Here is a 22,232-nt window from a genome sequence, read left to right on the forward strand (position 1 = left end):
CTTGTGCTTATTGGAGATCCACTAGAAAAAAAAATTCTCATGAAGTTAAATTAAGTTAACTTTGTGAAAAATGTAACAAAAAAAAATTAATTTGTCGAATGTCAAGCATCTACTATAGCAAATATATTTCAAGTGCCTGAATGCTGCAGACAAGCTCTGGTAGCATTGGATAATAAAACTGGTTTTGTTCACCCAGTTCACCCATTCTAGAAAAACGGTGTATGAAGTTGATTCTTCCATAATCCTGCAGTTCATCTCTCTATAACACAGAGCAAGATATTATATAGAATAGATCGAAACTAAATTAGATCTGTCTTTATACTGTCAATATTCATAAGACACATTGAATCTGTAGGCAGCCTTTCAACTGACTCTGCATAACTCTAAGACCAAACAAACTGAATAAGTTAATTTTTAATGTTACATGCCAGACTGCATCGATTTGTCTTGCTGCCCTTTACATACCTTTGCATTTATACACAATGGACTGGACTTTCAAGGTCACAATGTTTGACCAGAGACAGTTTTCCAATGGAACAGGTGATCAAAAGAATATGGATTTTGCGAGTATATAAAACACACAAGAACTGCTGTATTGTAAAGTATCCAATATGCAGTTTCAATGTATATTTTATATATATATATATTGGAATGTGAAACAGCTCCACCATGAAACCATTAACAGGTTCCAAGATACCAGACAGAAGACATGTTCTTTACTATAAAGTTAAGCTTCGCTAAGGATATTATTGTCATTCTTCGCATTGCAACTGAATTCTTTAATCAGTAGTTTTGCAACTTCATTCAAAACAATCAGTTCTACACTGTAAAAGTCAACCAGTTAGGGAATTTGCAAGTGCATAAGCCAAACAATCATCTTCTAAATGCATAAAAGCATTACGTTAAAAAATTACAATTGTTCTGTCAACACTGTGTCACTAAACCAAGGCTGACCATGTTTTCACAAGGGTCGAGCACATATACAGACAAATGATGATTGTTACTTTATTACATCCTTTCTAAACAGCCATTGTTGACTCAGTTAACCATAAAGGGCACAGCAGAATGGACTTTTGTATCAATTTACGTAACAAAATGGGAAGAATTAAAAGCAGAGCTGTACACTAAAATTAGTTTCAGTTCTTCCTCCCGAGTGCACTGTCAAAAAGAGAGTGACAAACGCAGAAACACACAGAGATCCAGAAGAACAGACGCTAACAAGAATCTTGAGAAATGATGTGGAATCTTGAAGCAGACGATGTAATTTCAGGTTGGATACATTCACTTTTTTCTCATTTTAGAAACTGCCTAAACATTCTAAACCTTCGAAATTGCTTTTTAGTCTAATGGATTAGCTGGGTAGTAAAATATGCTAATAGTAAAAGTCATAACAGCAATGTAGAATAAAAGTCAGCACATCAATGCAGAAAACTAATTATCTGAAACAATGGTCATTTGACTGTAGAATATTGTTAAATGAGCAATCTTACAGATATCTGTGTAATAATGATATCACATTTAATCCATCTGGTGTATATTACACAACTTCAATGAAGAAACATGTGAAGGCTGTGTTTTAGAGTAGAATGGCTGCCTATTACTAATACTGTAAATACAGTTTATGTAACAGATGAACAGTCTGAAAACTTCAGCAGTTGCCTGTTAGATTCTGAGGAGGAGAACACCCTGTCTTCAGATGATGAAAGAGACATTGAGGTAACTTCAGCTTAATTGAATCCGAAAGTGTGTTAACAATGCCATGAGAACACTAGTTAAATAGTATGTAAAACAGGATGCAACATGCAATGATAAATATTTTAAACAATAGTATGGTACATTAATGTCACATGTCACTGCTGCATGCTTAATTCAGTGTAAATAAGAATTCATTATGGGATATGCTATTCTACACTGTGTGCTGTACTGTATGCCACACATTTTGGTCATACAATATTCTTACTACATATTATAGAAATATTAAGAGCAATGTGGAAGGGCCCTTCTTGTCACAAAACTTGAGTGCTTTTCCTAATAGATTTTGTGTGCAATTAAGTTTTAAAACGACTATTTATCATTGTATAATTTGCTATACAGTGCGAGATTCTGGAGAAAGAGCGAGATGAGGCGAATGAAAAGCTCTCAAGGATGGAGGAGGGTGAGATATCTGTGGGAGTCTTTTGGTATTGCAATATCATCATATTTCAACTCATCTACTGGAAGAGTCTCATTATAGATGACATACTGAGATCTTAACTCACTATCACTGGCTAAACCTTGACATAACTCAAGTGCAACAAACTACTGCAAAAGTGTCACAGAAAATGCGCTAATTTGATTTATTTAATTACTTTTAGCCTCTGCACAACTGCTCAAGGAGCTGGATGTGTTAGAGATGCAGTTTCAGATTGAGCGGTCATGCAGGGAAACCGCAGAGGCCTTTGCGCTGAAGGTAGGTACACTTCCCTTTTCTCACAAGTCTAACGGCTTGTATTTGTTTTGTGATTATTTCACATCCCCCATATAAGTTACAAGTTATGATCAGAGCTATGACCAAGCTCAGTTCTCCCAAAGGAGTCATTAATTCAACACTCTTAAAAATGAAGGCTATGATTCCTCTAAGAAACTTCAAAGGAATAGTTCACCCAAAAATGTATATTTGCTGAAAATGTACTCACCCTCAGGCTATTCAAGATGTAGGTGAGTTTGTTTTTTCATGGGAACAGATTTACAAAATTACAAACATCACAATAATCCACAAGTTATCCACACCACTCCAGTCCATCAGCTAACATCTTGTGAAGTGAAAAAACAAAGTTTTTTTTTTTTTTAAAGTTTCTTAAAGTTTGTAAGAAACAAATCCATCATTAAGGATATTTAACTTCTGGCCGAAATGGAGCCCATAACGCATAACGTGTCCTCCAGTGAAAAAGTCCACCCCCTACTGTCCTCTCACATCAAAATCCACGCAATGCTTGTTTAGAACTGCTTTGACTTATAAAAGGTGCTGTACATATTTCTCTCCTGATTCAGACAAGATGACCTTTTCACTGGAGAAAGCAATATTATTGACTCTAAACTTACCCAGAAGCACTGGTTTGAAGTTAAAAACATCTTGATGGATTTGTTTCATACAAACACACAGCTTTTCACTTCACAAGATGTTAACTGATGGACTGGAGTGGTGTGGATTACTTGTGGATTACTGAGATGTTTTTATCAGCTGTCTCGACCCTCATTCTGTCAGCACCCATTCACTGCAGAGGATCCACTGGTGAGCAAGTGATGCTACATTTCTCCAAATCTGTTCCCACGAAGAAACAAATTCATTGTGGATGGCCTGAGGGTGTGTACATTTTTAGCAAACTGTCAGATTTGGGTGAACTATTCCTTTAACATCCATGGAACTTTTCTATTCCACAAAAAGGTTCTTTTTTAGTGTAAAAAGTTTCTTTAGATTATTAAAAATGTCCTTCAAAGTCCTTTTAAGAAAAGGCTTTTTAGGGAACCAAAAAAGGTTCTACTATGGCATTGCTGGAATATTTATTTAAGAGTGAAACGGAGTAAAACCAAAGTCCAATTTAAGGACAGATTATGTTACACACTGTTCACCTTGAAAAACTATATAGTATATTGTTCAAACTGGATTAATTAATAAGGTGGCAAGCGATATTGAGGCTTAACATGGTGAAAGACATCATGCCACCCTTTCTCAATCTTTGGGACTTTTGAACCCACAGGTGAATAAGGATTTCAAGGCATTAAAGAGGCAAAGCCAAGCTATTCTACCGCTGATTCAAGAAATGCCGGAAAACTTCTCCATCCTGAACCTGGACCCCGAGGCTGATTCCAGCTCTGAAATGGCCTCTGAGGAAGAGAGCAGTGGTGAAGATCCACTTCTCTTGAGTCAGAATCAAATTAGAGGTAGCTGAATTTCTACACAATACAAGCATCGAAAGCAGTTAAAAATATGTATTTTGCTCATTTTTTTCTGCAATCTTTTTGTACAGAACTACAGTCCTCTGTAGACCGGTTACTTGGGGAAAAAATTCAACTCACTGCACAGCTGGAGCTTCTTAAGAAAGAGAAGGAAGATTTGAAGGAAAAGGTATAATGGCTTAGTGCCTAAAAATGGGACATGCATACAGTTGTGGTCATAGATTTATGACAAAACTATTTGCCCCAAAATGGCAATAATGTTCACAGCGTTTCTTCGATTTAGGGATCTTTGTGGGTCTCGTCATTAAATGTGAAAATGCTAACACACTGAATTGAACTCTTATTCTGTTCTTAAGTTGGTGTTGGAGGTCGGAGAGAAAGAGGCCCTTCTGAGGAAACTCAGTAAGCAGAGCAGGACTGTGAATAAAATGAAGAGAGGTGAGTCAGTCGAATATATTTCGCTATTAACAAGCACCTACAGAACAACAGACTCACTATAGTTCTTCTGTCTGTTTGTGCATCAGTGTCCCAGCTGGTTACAGAAGAGTTTACAGAGATGACTCACAAGCTTGAAATGGAGCAAGGACTCAGGCAACATGCTGAAGTTTTTGCACACCAGGTACTCTTTTGATTAGGGGATATAGAAATCAGAAGTAATGAACATAATTTATCAAAACTACAAAAACAAAGACGACAGATGTTACTTAAATAATACTGCAAATACTTCTGAATTTGGCAGCAGCCTCACTGCCCAATCATTGAATAGGCACTCTTGGAAATTTGTTGGATCTTTTTTTTATGCTTTTATGTTGCTTACATCCCAAGTTTAGAGGTGGACCTTCATGCTTGACACCATTAACTTAGCTAATAATGATCATAAACAAACTAAATGAGTTTTATTCATAACCAACTAAATGTTTAATGACTACAGTGTGTATTTTTGCATGCTGTAATGCTGATTCCAATGCTGTAAATGGATTCATAGTTTAAAAATGGACACCATAAATTAATTTAGGCTACTTCTTTACAAACGCCCATTAGAAAGCCACCGCCAACCACTCACAGAGATTCATAGGATATCGTAAGAGTCAAAGGACACATCTGCAGTTCAACAGACAGGATATTATGCAAACACTGGATTGTGACATAATCTTGAAGCATTTCTGCTCTAGTCCTAGAATGTTAAGTGTTAACCTGTTTTACACACCATATGTCGCTTATTCACTCAAGGCCAACCTTATTTCTTCCAGTAAGCAGGCGCAGCCATTTCTAAATTTTATGGGTCTGGCTTCCGGTCTCACCCATGTTCAGCTAATTTTAGCTGTACAAAACAGCTCGTTTTGCTGCTTGATATTGCAAATTAGTGTGTCTAACCATATTAGTTTAATGTATTATCTTAATTACGAAAACGGTCTGTGGTGCAAGCCGTTTTACCTTTTATTGCACGTTGTTATTTTTATCCTTATAACGGCTAATAAACCTAGAAGTCTCATCCATAGGATATATCGTTTTACAAAGCTGCAAACAATAATGAAGCGAATACTCACCCGTTGACAGACGTCTCAGTTCCACGTGCAGTAACAGGCAGATAAACAGCACTTTCTAGTCGGCAAATCTGACTTAATTCGGAAGACTTGCGTAGTTTATATATGTACATTGGAGTTGAGGTTCAGTTCCGTGTAGATTCATTTCCATTTGGATGTAAATACGATCTCCTTCCTCATGTACATTAAGTTTCATGACGAGAAAGTTTGTAATTTTCTTACTGGTAACCGCTCTGGTTAATAGCTTTATGTAATTGTGTCCGTTTTTGAGAAAATGTAGCGGAAATCACTTCATTTCCTGGTGGAAGCCGCAATTTTCCAGAGAAATACTTGACGCCAACGTCAACCGACGTTCACGCGCCGCAGAAATTTGTTTAAACTGGACCATTCAAAAAAGCGCGCAACCATAGGTTTTTAACATTGATTGTGAAAAATTATTTTATATTTATTTGCGTGGGGAAAAATCAATGACAGCTCGACATACTACTGGTTACCAGCATTTAAAATAACATTTTAAAGGTGCGCTTAACTTACTTAAATGAGAAGTTCACTTCCAGAACAAAAATGTACAGATAATTTACTCACCCCCTTGTCATCCAAGAGGTTCGTGTCTTTTTTTTTTTTTTCAGTCGTAAAGAAATTATATTTCTCGAGGAAAACATTCCAGTAATTTTCTCCACATGGACTTCTATGGTGCCCATGAGTTTGAACTTCCAAAATGCAGTTTAAAGATTCAGAGGTCTCTAAACGATCCCAGCTGAGGAAAAAGGGTCTTATCTAGTGAAACACTCTGTCATTTTCTAAAAATAATGTACAATTTATATACTTTTAACCTTAAATGCTCGTCTTGGCTAGCTCTGCGATGCACATGCAAACTGTCAATACAGTTAGGGTATGTTGAAAAGCTCACATCTCATTTTCTCCTCCAACTTCAAAATCCTTCTACATCGCTGCAGAAGTATCGACCCAATGTTTACAAAGTGAACATGCAAGGAGTGTCAAACACCCTTTACAAAAAAGGTAAAACAGTGAGAAAATGAGATTGAAGTTTTTCAACAAAGCTCAATATTTGCCTCAGTAGTGTTTTCAGCGCAAGTTGAAAAATTTCAACTGGAGCAGAAAATTCGCATAAGGTGTTGTCGCATAATACAATCAGCAAAGAGCTTATTGACATGGTTGTATCAGAAAATGTTTTATTGTTGTTGTTTTTATGTGTTTGTTTGTGTGAATGACGCAAAAAACATCCTGTGAGTTAACTGAAGCGAGTAACGTGTTGCATATTCAGTTCGTGTTTGTTGTGGACACATCATTACATTTCGCTTAACACTAGCGAAACTCCAGATCACACAACTGACTGGATTTCACTGCTAAATTTCGCTGAGGATCTGTACACTTTATTCACTTTTTTAGAATCAGGGCAAGTATGTTTGTATAGCACATTTCATACTCAGTAGGAGTTCAAAGTGTGCTTTAGATAATAAAAAAAAAGATTATAAAATAATCATAATAACAAGCATAAGAAATAGCATAAAAATAAATAAAATTAACAATCAGTTACAAATGCAAGAAACATATCAGATACTGATTTATAATCTTATGATACTTACAGTTACCTAACAGCTCACTTAAATAATCTGGACATAAAAACAGACTTCTCGCTTAAAGGTCTACATTTCCTGGCAGACAACGTGACAATATCTGAATCAACAGACAGTAAAAGGGAGGAAGTGGGCTGTCTTCCGATTTGGTCAAGTGTGTACAAGGGCCATGGGAGATTTGGGCTGGATCCGGTCAATTCACACTACCGACTGTGAACCTGCATTATTGAAACAAACATGAAACAAAGAAGAGAAAACACTGGATTGGAATAACACAAACTCTTTGACCATGCCAGTCCAGCTGGCTCTGTTAATACCAGTAGGTTTAGCGTTCATTCAGTCTAAATGAGCATCTCCGCATAAAAGTGGCATCTGTCTTTGCATCCCTTGTCTCTTCCTGCGGTAATTAGCACCCATCGAGATGGCAGTTTGAAAATCGGCAGCTCTTTAAACCCCTGTCCTTGTTTGACACTTCCTATCCACCATCTCTTTTGTCGGCTTTGTGTATATTGTTCCCCATTTGCAGACACAGACATAATGGGGGTCCCAACAGGGGGCCTTCACCTGTGAAAGGGACCCCCGACGGTTCGCGCACCACTCAAACTCATTCTGAATGTGCGGCCACACACCACACAGCTTGAATGACATTCTTTATCGCCACCCCTTCCATTTGTCTGTTTTCCCTGTGTTTTGAAAACACATTCATCTTTTTCTTGTTCAGTGTTTTTTTCCAGTCACAGAGAGTCTAATGACGGACTAATTCGAAAGGGAGAAAATACAGGCCGTCATCACACAAAGAGACGCGCCCGTTTACTCGTCAAGCACATGCGCTTTTCCCTGTAATTGCACCTCCGCAGGGGTCGCGCTTGGTGGTTTAGGTCTGTGCTTCTTGCGAGCCGAACGAAAGGGCAGTGAATGGAGGTGAGAAGTGAGAGTCCACACGGTCCGACACATGACAAACTCACACTTCCCTTTCCTGCTCGCCGTTTCTGCTTTTTGACAAGTACGCTTCTTGTTATCTAAAATTTCAGGGAGATAATGGATGGTTTGATTTTTGATTTCCCAAACTGTGTTTTGTTGCTTTACTGAACTGATTCCATTGAGGTTTTGTTCTGCTGAATGAGTCTTTCTGATAATTCGCTGCATGGATAATTAACGTGCCCACTGAGCTTAACAAATAAATTGGAAAAGAAATTGTTGGAAAGGTCATCAGAACGAGCTTCGAATGTTGACTTGCATAAAAACGAGTGTGAAGGTTGTTTAGGCCTTCTGTAGTTTGAAAACTTGCACTGTTTGAAGTTTGGTATGGTAATGGATAGATAGATAGACTGAGTGATTGGTTTTCTTCTACAGATGCTGGTGAAACAGCAAGAAACCCAGAGACAAATTCAGAATGCAGAGACTGAGAAACAACTACAACAGACTCTGGGTCAAGTGACTGAAATCAGCAAAGCTTTGGAAGAGATACGACTCTGGTACCAAAACCAGGTGAGCATGTCAGCTGTATTCAGGTGGTGTTGTGATGCATATGTTGAAGGGAAACATTTTAATCTACTGCATAATGTTTATCCAGTTTCACTTATTTATTTAATTTCTTGATTGTGCAAATAAAAATGGTGAAAAAAAATATGTATTTTTATTTGTGCTATACTCTCAACAACCTTTTATTTACACTTAAATAATTATTATATTAATAAAAAATTTACTTTTTTGTGGTAACTTGTGGATTTTGAATCGCAATTAAAATAATAAAAAGGGATTAATCCAACGTGATATGTAAATACACTTTAATTATATCTATCTATGCAGATGTCTCAGACAGCAGTTGAGGATCTCAACACTCTGTCAGATCTGGCCGCAGTAAGAACAAAGCTGGAGATTAGCGAGAAAGAAAGGAGCGAGATTGAGATTCAACTGAAAGACTCGCAACAATCTGTTAATGCACTTCAGGAGGAAAGTAGGTCTTAATTAAAAAGTTATCTATATTATGATTGTGAAAAAGTGTTATGACCTTACATTTATTGAAAGAGCCCTCAAAGGAAAGACAAAACACACATGAGATCTCAGCTGTTTCTCCAAGAAAATGAGTTGTAATGATTTTTGTCCTGAGAAAAGATCTTGCATCTGTCGCGCTATAGTTTAAGAACTGATCTTGTCAATGTCTCAAACTCAGTTTGGCCAAGATACTAAAGCCTGCAATCAAAGTTTTTATATGAAACACAACATTTCTCATGATGTTCTTCTAGGACCAAATGAACTGAGCTGCTTTTCACAATCATTTTATAAGTTTTAGGAGAAACTGAGACAATTTGAGTACTATAAACATGCTTCAGATCTCCATGTCTCCAGAGCTTTGAAAACGCCACCGCTGAGCAATTAAATTTCCCACCGGGGAATAATAATACTATATTTTGCCATTTTTATTAGAAAATATTACTATTTTGTTATAAAATACAGTCAAAGTCAAAAGTTTACATACACCTTGCAGAATCTGCCAAATGTTAATTATTTTACCAAAATAAGAGGGATCATACAAAATGTGTGTTGCTGTTTTTTTAGTACTGACCTGAATAAGATATTTCACAAAAAAGATCTTTACATATAGTCCACAAGAGAAAATAAAAGCTGTATTTATTAAAAAAATGACCCCGTTCAAAAGTTTACATACACTTGATTCTTAATACTGTGTTGTTACCTGAATGATCCACAGCTGTTTTTTTTTTGTTTAGTGATAGTTGTTCATGAGTCCCTCATTTGTCCTGAACAGTTAAACTGCCTGCTGTTCTTCAAAACAGCCTTCAGGTACCACAAATTCATTGGTTTTACAGCATTTTTGCGTATTTGTTCCCTTTCCAACAATAACTGTACAATGATTTTCAATGACATATGCAACTATTACAGTAGGTTCAAATGCTCACTGATGCTACAGAAGGAAAAATGATGCATTAAGAGCTGAGGGGTGAAAACTGTTGAACAGAATATAAGATATGTACATTTTGCTTTGTTTACGTTTTACCTAAATATCACTTTTTTTTTTAGATAGTACTGCCCTTCAGAAGCTACAGAAGATACTTACATGTTTCCCAGAAGATAAAATAAGTTACATTTACCCTGATCTTCAAATTCCAAAAGTTTTCACCCCCCAGCTCTTAATGCATAGTTTTTCCTTCTGAAGCATCAGTGAGTGTTTGAACCTCCTGTAATAGTTGCAATAAGTTGCAATAAGTCCCTCGGTTGACCTCAGTGTGAAAAGATGGATTTAAAAATGGTACAGTTATAGTTGGAAAGGGTTCAAATACGCAAAACTGCTGAAAAAAACTAAGAATTTGTGGGACCTAAAGGATTTTTCTGAAGAACAGCAGGCAGTTTAACTGTTCAGGACAAACAATCGAGCGTATGTAAATTTTTGAATGAGGTAATTTTTATAAATTTTAACTATTATTTTCTCTTGTGGACTATATGTAAACATATTTTATTTGAAACATCTTATTCAGGTCAGTACTACTAAATAAACAATAACATGCATTTTGTATGATCCCTCTTATTTTGGTAAAATAATTAACATTGTGCAGATTCTGCAAGGTGTATGTAAACTTTTGACTTTAACTGTAAATGATATTTTAATTGCAATGCTTAATTTAATTTTTAATTATCTATTTTGCAACTAGTCAAGCTGCTCAAGGAGCTGAAAGAGATAGAGCAGCTTCCTTCCATCCAATCAAACGAACCGAATGAGGCAAACGAAAATCCAGCTGATCCACCATCACTGGTCCCGCCACCACCTCCTCCTCTTCCTCCTCCTCCTCCTCCACCTCCTCCACCACCACCTCCTCCTACATCTTCAGCTCCCACTGAGTTAGTCTTCAATACTTTTCAATGTTCAGATATTCCGACCACAACAATACACTACATACAGCATCCTTAAAAGTTCATTAAAAGCAAATCCATTGTATTTTTAGCCCATTAAAGGCTTTGAGGAATAGAAAGAAGGGAGGAAACAACGCCACTCAAACTGCGAGTAAGACAATCATACCTTACATCCCACCTGCACTACATGAAAGGCAAAATCAACACAACAGACTGGAAGAAACAATACAGTAATTTAAAAGTTGAAGTTAAATCAAAGCAAGCAAGTGCACCTCTTCCTTCCTCAATGAATACTGTGTTGATTTTCTCACAGAACCCGCAATTACGGAGGATATGAAGGCCAGAGCGGTGGATGAAATGATGGAAAGAATCAAAAAAGGCATTATTCTCAAACCTGTTCTCAAAACGCCACAGGTGGGTCTGTCAGTGGTGAATTATAGCATGTTTTCTGAAGCTAAATTGTACAATGAGGCACCAACACTGTCTGTATGACAATAATTGAACGTGTGATGAAAAAAAAATCCTATAAGCATGTGCACATCACATTCACACAGTAGGACATCAATTTCAGTGATATAACAAAATACATCTTTTTAAGTCTTTTTAATCTGTTATAGACATGCCTTAAATATTGGCTTGTTTAAACTGAAATATTTGACATTTGGTTTCTTTTCAGGCTGTGTCAGAGGATGAAAACGCATGGAAGGTTAGTGATACTACACTATTTCATTTTTTTTTTTTTTTTTTTTACAGTTGCACATAATTGTGGTCTTTCTGGTCTTCCTGCAACTTACAGTTCACCATGATTACTACTGAATTTTAACGTATGAGGAGGAGGTTTTCTATTTTCTCTGTCTGTGAGATAGTTTATGTGTGTATAGTGACATGCCTAAACACTTTATGCATTGCTTTTAAATTATGTGTTCAGAAAATAACTGTTCAGAAATTACAAAATATTATATTAATCAAAAATAATTCACATTTACAGGAACAGAGGTCTGAGAACCGGAAATCAGCCGTGCTGGAGTTACAGGGCATGCTGGTAAAATAAAATGTCTTAAAATCTGGATTACTGGTTACTTTTATTATTCAGACTATAGCAGTTTGCAAGGTTGACATTAAAATATACTTATGTGGTTATACAAAATGCATATACTTTCAAAAAGGAAATAAAATCTGGTTGCAAATGCACACACCTTTGACTCATATAAGTTAAAATTTCTTATGTTTTCTCTCATTGTCTTTTGTAATCATCAGGGCTGCATTTATTTGATCAAAATACAGTCTAAAGTTGTGAAATATTACAGTACAAACAGTAATATTTTAAAATATTATTATAATTTAAAATACCCGTTTTGTATTTGAATACATTTAAAGTGTAATTTATTCCTGTAATGCAACTCTGAATTTTCAGCATCATTACTCCAGTCTTCAGTGTCACATGATTTTTCAGAAATCATTATAATATGCTTTGCTTTATAATATGCTTTATAATATGATTTGCTGCTCAAAAAACATTAATTATTATTATCAGTGTTGAAAACAGTTGTGGAAACCATGATACCTTTGATGAATAGAAAGTTCAAAACAACAGTATTTATTGGAGTTGTCACTTTAATTCAATTTATTGCATCGTTGTTTAATAAAAGTACTCATTTAACCATAATTAAGGGAGTTTTAGGCAAAGCACCCTTTAAGCATTATAAAATCACTGTCATGCATGACCTGTCATGGCTTATTGTATTAATGTTACTTTATTGGCTGGTTCACCTCAGGAATCCATGAGGAGGCCTGGCCCTCGAAGGGTGGAATCTAAAAAACGCTTCAGCCGTAATGTTGGAGAGGCGGAGCTTCAGATGGTGCTTCAGAGAAGGAGGCGGGCCATGGGCGATGACAAAGCGACCCCTCCTTCTCCATCCAAACCCAAAGGTACCATCTCTGTCTTTACTCTTTCAAAAGCCTGAAAAGAATAACTTAAACTGTTAATCAATTTAAATGTACTACAGCTTATACAAAATTGGTCATTCCTAATGCTTATTATTGGAAAAATAAGCACACAGTAAATAAAAACAGTGAATTCTGAATCTGTTTAGAGATCATTTTTATAATCTCATGATTATAAAATCACCTAGATATTTAAACTTATCTGTTATCCCTATTTGTCCTTCATTTTCACTTATATTTGATCAAAATTTATCATTTATTTATTTTATCTTTCATCCCCTCAGCTGTAATGTGTAAAGCTCTGAAAAATTAATTTATTATTTATTTTTTAAAAAGCCTTTGTTATGTGTTTATGTATTATTAAAATATACTGTTCAATGTCTAAATGCTGCAGTTGCCTTCTGGAAATGAAATAATCTTTAAGAATTTTTTTTACAATTATTTGTTTAAAAAACTGACCAACTAATCTACAAACAAGTATACAAAACATTTTTAAAAATGAATTTATGTTGTGCTAATTTCTACATTAAGCGTTTATTAATAGACTAAATATGCCTCCAAACTAAATATAACCTCCAAATGCCAGAGCTGTCTAAGTAAATAAGAAATAAAATATTAGGCCCATATGTAGCAAGGTTTTTGCTTGAAGTAACTGAAAAAATGTATTCCAAAATAAACTTGAAAACACATTTTTCTGTCTAGATAGATTTCAGCATTTTTAATGTGCTTCTCAGTTGAAGTTGTAGATTTTTTTTTACTGTAAAAAGACACATTTTGGGATAAAAAGGATTTTTGATTTTATCAGAATTATATTTATTGGCCAATTTGGTTGCACTTCGAAGAAATATATCTTTCCTAGTGGTGCTTAAAAGCAGCCTCCTCATTTATTGACTGGTTATGAATGTTTGCGAGAGCTGCATTATAACGCAGCCACTTAACTAAAGCTTAAAGTCAATGTTTTCTCACCCACTCGCAGATTCGCCCGCTGCCGTCTCGAGCTCTTCGCCCTGGGCGGGGGAGAGTGGAAGCGCCCCTGTGCTCCGGAGACTTCAGCAGAACCGTGAGAAGAGAATCTCTCGCATAAAGGCTTCAGAGTCCATTATATGGGAGGAAAAGTGAGTTTTGAGGGTCTTTTAGTCTGACCTTCTGCACTTTTGAGAAACGTGATGTTGAACTAAGTGTGACTTCAACACCTATTTCCTTCTGTCAGATGCCTCTTGGAATTTGTTTAAAGTAAATGTCAAAAAGCTGAATAAAGCGTTAACCCTGTTAACTGTGCGATGAAAAAACCAAGGCCCCGTGCATTCAAAAGTGAATTATGAAAGAAATAAAAGACATTCTTTCTGCACATACTCAGTCTGTCTTTTCTTTGGACTCAGTCTGCGTTCGCTGTTGTGTTGGACATTTGTGCTTTTGAGGTGTGAATTCTTCCATTAAACGACTTGACTTTCTTGAATACTTGACTTGCACAAGTATTCGGACCTTTGAACGATTCTCTCGCTTTGCTGAATTACAAATCCAGCATTGACATTTTTAAAGCATGGAAACTCAAAATTATTTTAATGTGACATTGTTTTATATTCATAAAACCAGCATTGCACCCTGCTGAGGTTTTTTTTGTGTGCCATTCTTGGTAAATTGTTTGTTCAGTTTTCTGCTTCAATGTTAAAATAATACCAGAGAATCTCGTTTAGACTGAGATCAAGGCTTCGGCTCAATGCAGTCAAGTCCATCTGGTTGTTTTTGAGGGATTAGGGATTTGAAAAAAGGCAGAATAAGTTTTTGCCATTGTCCAGACATGCTTTTTCATGTTTACCTTGTCCTGAGTAACAACTGAGGAGAATTTGTCCAAAAAGTAAAAACTGACCATCTCTTCCAACACTTATGCAACTTATGCCAAATACTTATGCAGCTGTGTGTAAAGTTGATATATACTTAACCTAAAAGACCTACTTAAGCTACCAAAGTGGAAAAATAGGCAATTTTTAGTCACTTTTAACATAAAACAGTGTCTGGTTATCTCATTTGGATTGAGATACAGGATTCTGATCAAAGTAGTCCAGTCCATTTAGTCATTTTTGACCCATAACTTACCTTGTATTTGGGATAATTGATGTGGAAACTGCTAAAATAAGTTGTCACCCTTCTCCAGATATGCTTTTACACATTTCCATTGTCTTATATCAATTTCCTTCAATAATGAGTTTTTATCCAAATAGTAAAAATGGCTTTCTCTTGCAGTACATGGGGGCAAATTCTTATGCAACTGCATGGCAACATGGATATATTCTTAATCTAAAAGCTGGAAAAAGCTACTAAAGCTGTAAATATGCTATTTTTTGGTCACTTTTTAACATAAAACAATGTCTGCATTAAGATATTATTTTAGAGAACTACTCATTTTTAAAATGAAATCTGTAAAAGCAGTATACCTCAATATAGCATATGTGATTGTGTGTTATTCTTGGTCAGTTTTAGTAAGATTCACTCCAATTATAAAAATAATGCCAGAGAATCTCATTTGGACTGAGATAAAGGCTTCTAATCAAAGCAGTCAAGTCAATCTTTTCATTTTCGACCCATAACTTTGTTAATTTTACCTTGTATTTGGAATTATTGATGAGAGACTGTCAAAATAAGTTGTCCACCATTCTCCAGACATGCTTTCACATGTTTTCCTTGTCTTATATCAATTTCTTTCAATAATAACTTTTTCCAAATAGTAAAAAATGTCCATCTCTTGCAACACATGGGGGCAAATACTTATGCAACTGTATGTAAAGTTGATATATACTTAACCTAAAAGTATTTGAGCTACTAATGCTGGAAAATATACTATTTTTAGTCGTTTCTAACATAAAACAATGTCTGCATTAAGATATTAGTTTAGAGGACTACTCATTTTTAAAATGAAATCTGTAAAAGCAGTAGTATCTCAGTATATCAGATGTGATTTGGCATTACTCTTGGTAAATTTGTTCAGGTTAGTGAGATTTACTCCAATGATAAAAATAATCATTTGGAATGAGATAAAGGCTTTCTAATCAAAGCAGTCAAGTCCATCGTGTCAGTTTTGACGCATAACTTTGGTAATTTGGCCTTGTATTTGGGATGTGGATGACTGATGTGGAGACTGCCAAAATAAGTTGTTGTCATTCTCCAGATATGCTTTGACGTTTCCCTTGTCTTATGTCAATTAATGCAATAATAACTGAGGAGTTTTTATCAAAATAGTAAAAATTGGCCTTCTTTTGCAACACATGGGGGTCAAATACTTATGCAACAGTGTGCAAAGCTAATATATACTTAACTTAAAAGATTTTCAGCTACCGTGGCTGGAAAATATGCTATTTTGTTTTCTTTTAAACATAGCGTCTGTGTAAATAATGTTTTTTTTTATTAATTTTTTTTAATGAAAACTGAAAAAACAGTCATATTAGGTAAGTATCAGACTATATTTCCAAGTCGCAGTATATGCTGTCAGTGTCAAAGCCTTTAGGTGAGTTTATGCATCCATCTGGAAACACCTGGAATGAAAAGGGCAACCTTTTCTCCTAACACCTCCACACTCCTATTCTTTGATAAAAGCATTTTAAATGGAGTACAATTATTTTCCACTCTCGCTCACTTTTGCCTCTCTCCTTTTAAAAAGCATTTCGTTCTGTAAGGATTCTTTTTGCCCAAGAGAGCTTTTCAACTAACAAACACTATAAAGAATTTATGTTTTTCCACAGAAACTGAAAGGTGTCTGATTTAGGTGTGTGTACATCTGTGCGTGTGTTTGCGGGAGGCAGAGGGTGAAGAGATGTGTAGATGTGGATATAATATGCATGACCAAAACAAGTGTAGAGCCAGTGAAGAAAACTGTAAATGTGTGAGGTCCTTGGAAAGCCCATTTTTTCTGATCATCTTTCTGCCTGCCTGTCTATACACACTTGACTGAATTTGTTTCTCATGATTTTAACAACAACACCAAAAAGTTTTTGTTATTTTTATTTAAATAAATTATGTTATTTATTAATAAATTATTTTATTTTATTTCATTTTTTATGCACCTAATTGGTTCACATAATATCTGCAGTGAGCAGAGCTGTATCTATACAGATATTTTTATTAGATTAATATTTTCAGAATCACCACATAGTTCTATTTTATTTTATTTTATTTATGCACCTAATTGGCTCTGGAAATGTCTGCAGTGAACAGAGCCAGAATCTATCTAGACAGATTCTTTTTTTTTAATTAATACTATCTGTATCACTATTTTATTTTATTTTATTTTATTTTATTTTATTTTATTTTATTTTATTTATAAATGCACCTAATTGGTTCAGAAAATGTCTGCAGTGAGCAGAGCTGAAATCTATCCAGACAATCGTTTTTTTTTTTTTTTTTGATTAACATTTTTGGAATCACTACATAATTTCATTTATTTTATTTTATTTTATTTTATTTTATTTTATGCACCTAATTGGTTCAGTAAATGTATACAGTGAGTAGAGCTGGAATATATCTAGACAGATATTTTTATTAGATTAATATTTTTCGAATCACTACATTTTTATTTTATTTTATTTTATTTTATTTTATTTTATTTTATTTTATTTTATTTTATTTTATATATTTTTTTTATTTTATGCACCTAATTCTCCAACTTCCATCTCCACAACTGCAATACCGCCTCCAACCTGAATGGCGCTGTTTGTGATCAGACTCCCACATCAGCTGCGCGCTACGTCTGAGGAAGCCGCAGAAGAAACTTTGACCAGTTCAGTTGTTAGCCTAGCAGCGGAGACACACATCTCCTTTATTGTTTACCAGACCCCTATTTAATCGACTAGCCCTTTTAAAAAGATGTGGTTTATTTATTTACTCAGCTGGTTGTCGCTGGTGGTGCAGATATGTTTCGTTACTCTCGCTATCGGTGAGTTTTATGTCGCAGCTGTTAGCCGCTAACTCCTTTTGCTGACGCGACCAAAGAAATTCCACAGCTCCAGTGCCTTATTCTCTAAAAAACATCCGTTTATCTTTAATTGATAGTAGCCTATGGTAAAAAAAATAACGATGTAAAACAGAATTACACTGGGCCTAGGTCATATCTCTGACTAAAAGTATTTTACATAATAATTAATAAGCTAATTGTGTTTCAAGCTTGCATTTGTTTTATTATTTCACACTGTAGTGTTGCAGAATACAGGATTGTATAGTTTACTAATCGCTCCGCCCATTTTTATGAAATGCAATAGGGAAAAGTTACATCTTTGACAATGTCAATTCATCTACTCGAATGTCTTTTGCAAATGTATGATGGCTAATTTGGCTCTTTTCACTGGCTAGTTTTCCACTCTCTTTTAGTGGTTGCCACTTGCAGATTGTGGGCATTGTCGTAATAACAGTACAAATGTCTCTGTCCACGTAGACAGATTTATTAATGATGGTGACTGAGAATTTGGCAACCTGACAGACCAGCACTTACACCTGTACATGTATTTACACCTGTGTTTACTTTTACTCTACAGATAGATCCATATATACTGTGAAAACATATTTTAATGAATACGATGTTTGTTGTTACAGCTTTTCAGGTTGTTGATCACATCATATGCACTTGTGTCTTGTATTTTACTTAAAGCCTTTAAATATAATACATTACAAAAGTATATTAATGCTTTATTTTTGCATTGCAATGCACCTTATAATGCACTATGATCTCAAGAATAATTGTAACCAGGGTTAAAATACAATGTAATGCCTAGCTAATCATTGCACTTTTAGAAAGTATAATGCATTAAAATGCAAGACGCATAACCAAGGAATCTTCAGATATTATAATACATTTGAATTTCACTTACAATTATTTCTGAAAAGATACCATGCATACAATGTACATTATGAGTGCCTTTATTATGCATTATACGTAAAGTCCTTAAGTACAGTGTTGCCTTATACAGTCTGTTTATTTAGTTTTTCTTAGTTTGCTATTTGTCTTCACAGCTGCAGGCCTGTATTACCTGGCAGAGTTAATAGAGGAGTACACAGTCGCCACTAGCCGCATTATAAAATATATGATTATGGTGAGTATTACCCTTATAGTAAAGTTTAGATTGATGTGCATGTGATTATGTAAAATATGCATTATTAGAAATGCTTGCATAGACTAATGTTGGTGGAACTTGAGTTATATCTTGGGACCAGAGTATCATATTGCACACAAATCTAATTTGAATTAGATTCAGACTGTCTCCAGTGTAATTTACACGTGAGAATTGCATGCATTTGTCATTATCCATCACTTTCCATTGTAAGCATTCAGTGCAAAGTCTCCTAATATAGTTCAGACAGTATGGCACACTATTTGTGATGTTATGTTACATATGCTTCAAGACTCATCTAACTCGTAGTCTCATCTCTCAGTTCTCCACAGCGGTGCTGGTGGGGCTTTATCTGTTTGAGGGTTTCCCTACACTCATGATCGGAGTGGGTCTCTTCACCAACCTGGTTTACTTCGGTCTGCTGCAGACGTTTCCATACATCATGCTGACCTCGCCGAACTTCATCCTGTCATGTGGTGCGTGTTGAAGAGGATCTTAGGAGACATTTATATGTACTTCACAATGTTCTCTGTGCTTGTGTTCTCCTCTCATCTGTGCCTTCGCTCTCTTTTGCAGCACTGGTTGTGTTAAATCACTATATGGCCTTCCAGTATTTTGCGGAGGAGTACTATCCTTTCTCTGAGGTTGGTTCTTTTTTTGTTTTACAGACTGAAACAACATAAATGCTGCTTTAATTATGTCAAAGTCACTGTAGGATGGGGTTCAGAGTCAGAATAATGTGTGTATGTTTTTCCAGGTTCTAGCGTACTTCACTATATGTCTGTGGGTGATTCCATTCTCATTCTTCGTTTCTCTCTCTGCTGGGGAGAATGTTCTTCCATCTACTATGCAGCAGGGAGGTGAGTGACAATCTGACCTTATCAAATGTGTTTCATACAGTCCATATGACAACATCGGTGTGTAAAACTATATCTTAAACTATATACTTATCCTTAAACTGTCCTAATACACTGCACTTACAGGGGTAATTGAAATTCCAGTGCATATATTAAAATGGTAGAAATCTGTGTCAAAAGTAATGGGATTGAGTGAATTATTTCTGGATATGTCCAATGGATATGCTAAAAAGTAGGCAAAGTTTGCTTCAGAATTGAAGCAAAAGCTTCATTATGTTTGGAAATAATAGTTTTGATAACATAGCTTAATACATTATGGATAGTGTAGAATATAACATATTTAATGCCATTATTGAATGCAATTTAGTATAATTGTATAAAAATAAATAAATAAAAATTCTAAATTAATTAAAAATGTGCATTTTAAGTCTGAATAAACATGTCTAACAATTTTGCGTTTTAAAATGCACATTGTTTTCCAATCTGATTACACAATTTTTATGAAAAATAAATGAGCTTTTTTGTAATTCACATACCTATAGAAAATATTCAGATATTTTACTTGCAACATTTAATTAAATTTGTCTGATTACGTAAAAATAAATACATTATTAAATTTTTTTATTAAAAATAAATGAGCTTTTTTGTAATTCACATACCTTCAAAAATATTAAATTTTAATTAATTTGACTTTGAACATTTTCTCAGTCTAATTAAATAAACATACTAAAATAAATTTTTAATCTTAATGTTAATTTCAGCATTTAGTAATGCATTATTAAAATCACAAGTTGTGTTTGTTAACATTAGTTAATGCACTGTGAACTAACATGAACTAACAATGAACAAATGTATTTCATTAACTAACATTAACAAAGACTAATAATATAATAAATGTATTGTTCATTGTTCGTTCATGTTAGTTTTATCTAATAAATATTTTAAATGTGCTTTTATCATTTATGTATCTTTACAAATGTTAAATATGTATTTTACTTTGATCATTGTTTTTTACTGAACATTGTCTAATTAAATAAAAATAATAAAGTTCAATAATAAAGTTCAATTCAGATATACATTTTTCTTAGTTTTTTTAGTCTAATTAAAAATAATAAATAATAGTAATAAAAAAATATTAAAAATAAATGTTCTCTTGTAATTTACATGCCATCAAAAATATACAGGATTCTGAGACGGTCAAGTCTGAGCACTGTATAACTCTTATTTATTTTTTTCTGTGTTTTTCTCAGATGACGTGGTGTCAAATTACTTCACTAAAGGCAAGCGGGGCAAGCGCTCGGGCATCCTGCTCATCTTCTCCTTCCTGAAGGAGGCCGTTTTGCCAAGCCGACAGAAGATGTACTGATGAAGCAGTTCATAAGCGCATCAGACCGAGGGGTTTGGGAGGGTTTGTTCAGGCCACCGGCCCCTTTTCATTGGACAGCATGTTTTTGTGGGAGAAACGATGATCATGAGATTGAAACCGTAGCCGAGGGAGAGGACCAGATCAGAACAAATGCACACAAACCCTCGAATGAACTTACCTGTCTGTTGATTCATGTCCAGAGTCGCCAGCTAATTTCTTCTTAGGCGTCTAAAGCCATGAAAGGACTTGAGGAGTCTTTCTTTCGTAAAGGCTTGATCTTTTTGACGTGTCTGTATGTGGATGATTGTGGAAGGGACTTCGGCTTCTCTAGAGGCTCCTGCTGATTTTCTTCTAATCGTATCACTTCGAAAGCCAATGTTTGTGTTCGCTCATGAATGAATTGATATGTCTGGATTTTTTTGTTTATATTTTAAAGAAATGTTTTACCCTGAATCCAACGCTCAGTTCGCTCACTCTTACACTACAAGTGTTTGTTTAAGGCTAGACTTTAAGCAGGTATTTTTAATGACCTGATGTTGAGTTTTCAGTAAGGATTGTTTGTGTTGATTTATAACTCCGTTTTATATCAGTTGGTGGTGCGAAAAACTAAGAAAAACTAGTTTTGGGGTAAAATGTTGCTTTAAATACTGCAGTCACGAGAGCCATAGTGTTGACCATGCTTAATTTGTGTGCTGTACAGAAATATAATAAAATTCAGTTGTATGAGTTTTTGAAAAGTGAAGATTGTCATGTATGAGTAAGAATCAAAGTGGGTGAATCTCAGAATCAGAAACGTATCAGGTCAAATTTCAGCTCAAAATCACATGACAGAATATCTTGCAATAAGAAAATAAAGGCTTTTTTAGGATTATTAAGATCAAGCTATTTTTTTTTCAGTCTTATAAATTAATAGTAGTATAATTTCAGTCTAATAAATTAATAGTTTTAAATTAGCTTTTGTAACTAAAAAATTGCCTTCAAAAAAGTTTTTGGACAGTAAGATTATTAAAAGATTACTAATGCTTTTT

At 34.9% G+C, this 22,232-nt stretch overlaps 2 protein-coding genes across 2 annotated transcripts; both read left to right on the forward strand.

Moving 5' to 3' along the window:
* Nucleotides 1–1,146: 1,146 nt before the first annotated feature.
* On the forward strand, nucleotides 1,147–14,224 carry shtn2 (shootin 2). The gene is made up of 17 exons (XM_051115094.1): nucleotides 1,147–1,270; nucleotides 1,619–1,716; nucleotides 2,095–2,155; nucleotides 2,355–2,449; nucleotides 3,738–3,921; nucleotides 4,008–4,105; nucleotides 4,293–4,374; nucleotides 4,461–4,555; nucleotides 8,432–8,566; nucleotides 8,888–9,035; nucleotides 10,747–10,933; nucleotides 11,038–11,096; nucleotides 11,259–11,359; nucleotides 11,622–11,651; nucleotides 11,934–11,987; nucleotides 12,721–12,874; nucleotides 13,866–14,224. Exons 1-17 carry the CDS (start codon nucleotides 1,234–1,236, stop codon nucleotides 14,006–14,008), a joined length of 1,761 nt encoding a protein of 586 aa, XP_050971051.1. The 5' UTR covers nucleotides 1,147–1,233; the 3' UTR covers nucleotides 14,009–14,224.
* Nucleotides 14,225–17,627: 3,403 nt separating this feature from the next.
* Nucleotides 17,628–21,930, forward strand: tex261 (testis expressed 261). Its single transcript, XM_051116243.1, has 6 exons — nucleotides 17,628–17,813; nucleotides 18,884–18,963; nucleotides 19,304–19,457; nucleotides 19,558–19,625; nucleotides 19,739–19,841; nucleotides 21,089–21,930. The coding sequence occupies exons 1-6, from the start codon at nucleotides 17,744–17,746 to the stop codon at nucleotides 21,202–21,204; spliced, it is 591 nt and encodes a 196-aa protein (XP_050972200.1). The 5' UTR covers nucleotides 17,628–17,743; the 3' UTR covers nucleotides 21,205–21,930.
* Nucleotides 21,931–22,232: the final 302 nt, after the last annotated feature.

The sequence above is a fragment of the Labeo rohita genome, chromosome 7 (genome assembly GCF_022985175.1).
Source record: "Labeo rohita strain BAU-BD-2019 chromosome 7, IGBB_LRoh.1.0, whole genome shotgun sequence".
Taxonomy (NCBI): domain Eukaryota; kingdom Metazoa; phylum Chordata; class Actinopteri; order Cypriniformes; family Cyprinidae; genus Labeo; species Labeo rohita.

What these genes read in the sequence shown, in the direction of transcription:
- shtn2 (XM_051115094.1), top strand. Translation starts at nt 1,234, where the DNA reads ATGATGTGGAATCTTGAAGCAGACGATGTAATTTCAG. An exon ending in CAGAGGCCTTTGCGCTGAAG is followed by an intron (nt 2,450 to 3,737) that starts GTAGGTACACTT and finishes TTGAACCCACAG; the next exon opens with GTGAATAAGGATTTCAAGGC. An exon ending in CTGTTCTCAAAACGCCACAG is followed by an intron (nt 11,360 to 11,621) that starts GTGGGTCTGTCA and finishes GTTTCTTTTCAG; the next exon opens with GCTGTGTCAGAGGATGAAAA.
- tex261 (XM_051116243.1), top strand. Translation starts at nt 17,744, where the DNA reads ATGTGGTTTATTTATTTACTCAGCTGGTTGTCGCTGGTGGTGCAGATA. An exon ending in TTTCGTTACTCTCGCTATCG is followed by an intron (nt 17,814 to 18,883) that starts GTGAGTTTTATG and finishes TTGTCTTCACAG; the next exon opens with CTGCAGGCCTGTATTACCTG. An exon ending in GAACTTCATCCTGTCATGTG is followed by an intron (nt 19,458 to 19,557) that starts GTGCGTGTTGAA and finishes TCTCTTTTGCAG; the next exon opens with CACTGGTTGTGTTAAATCAC.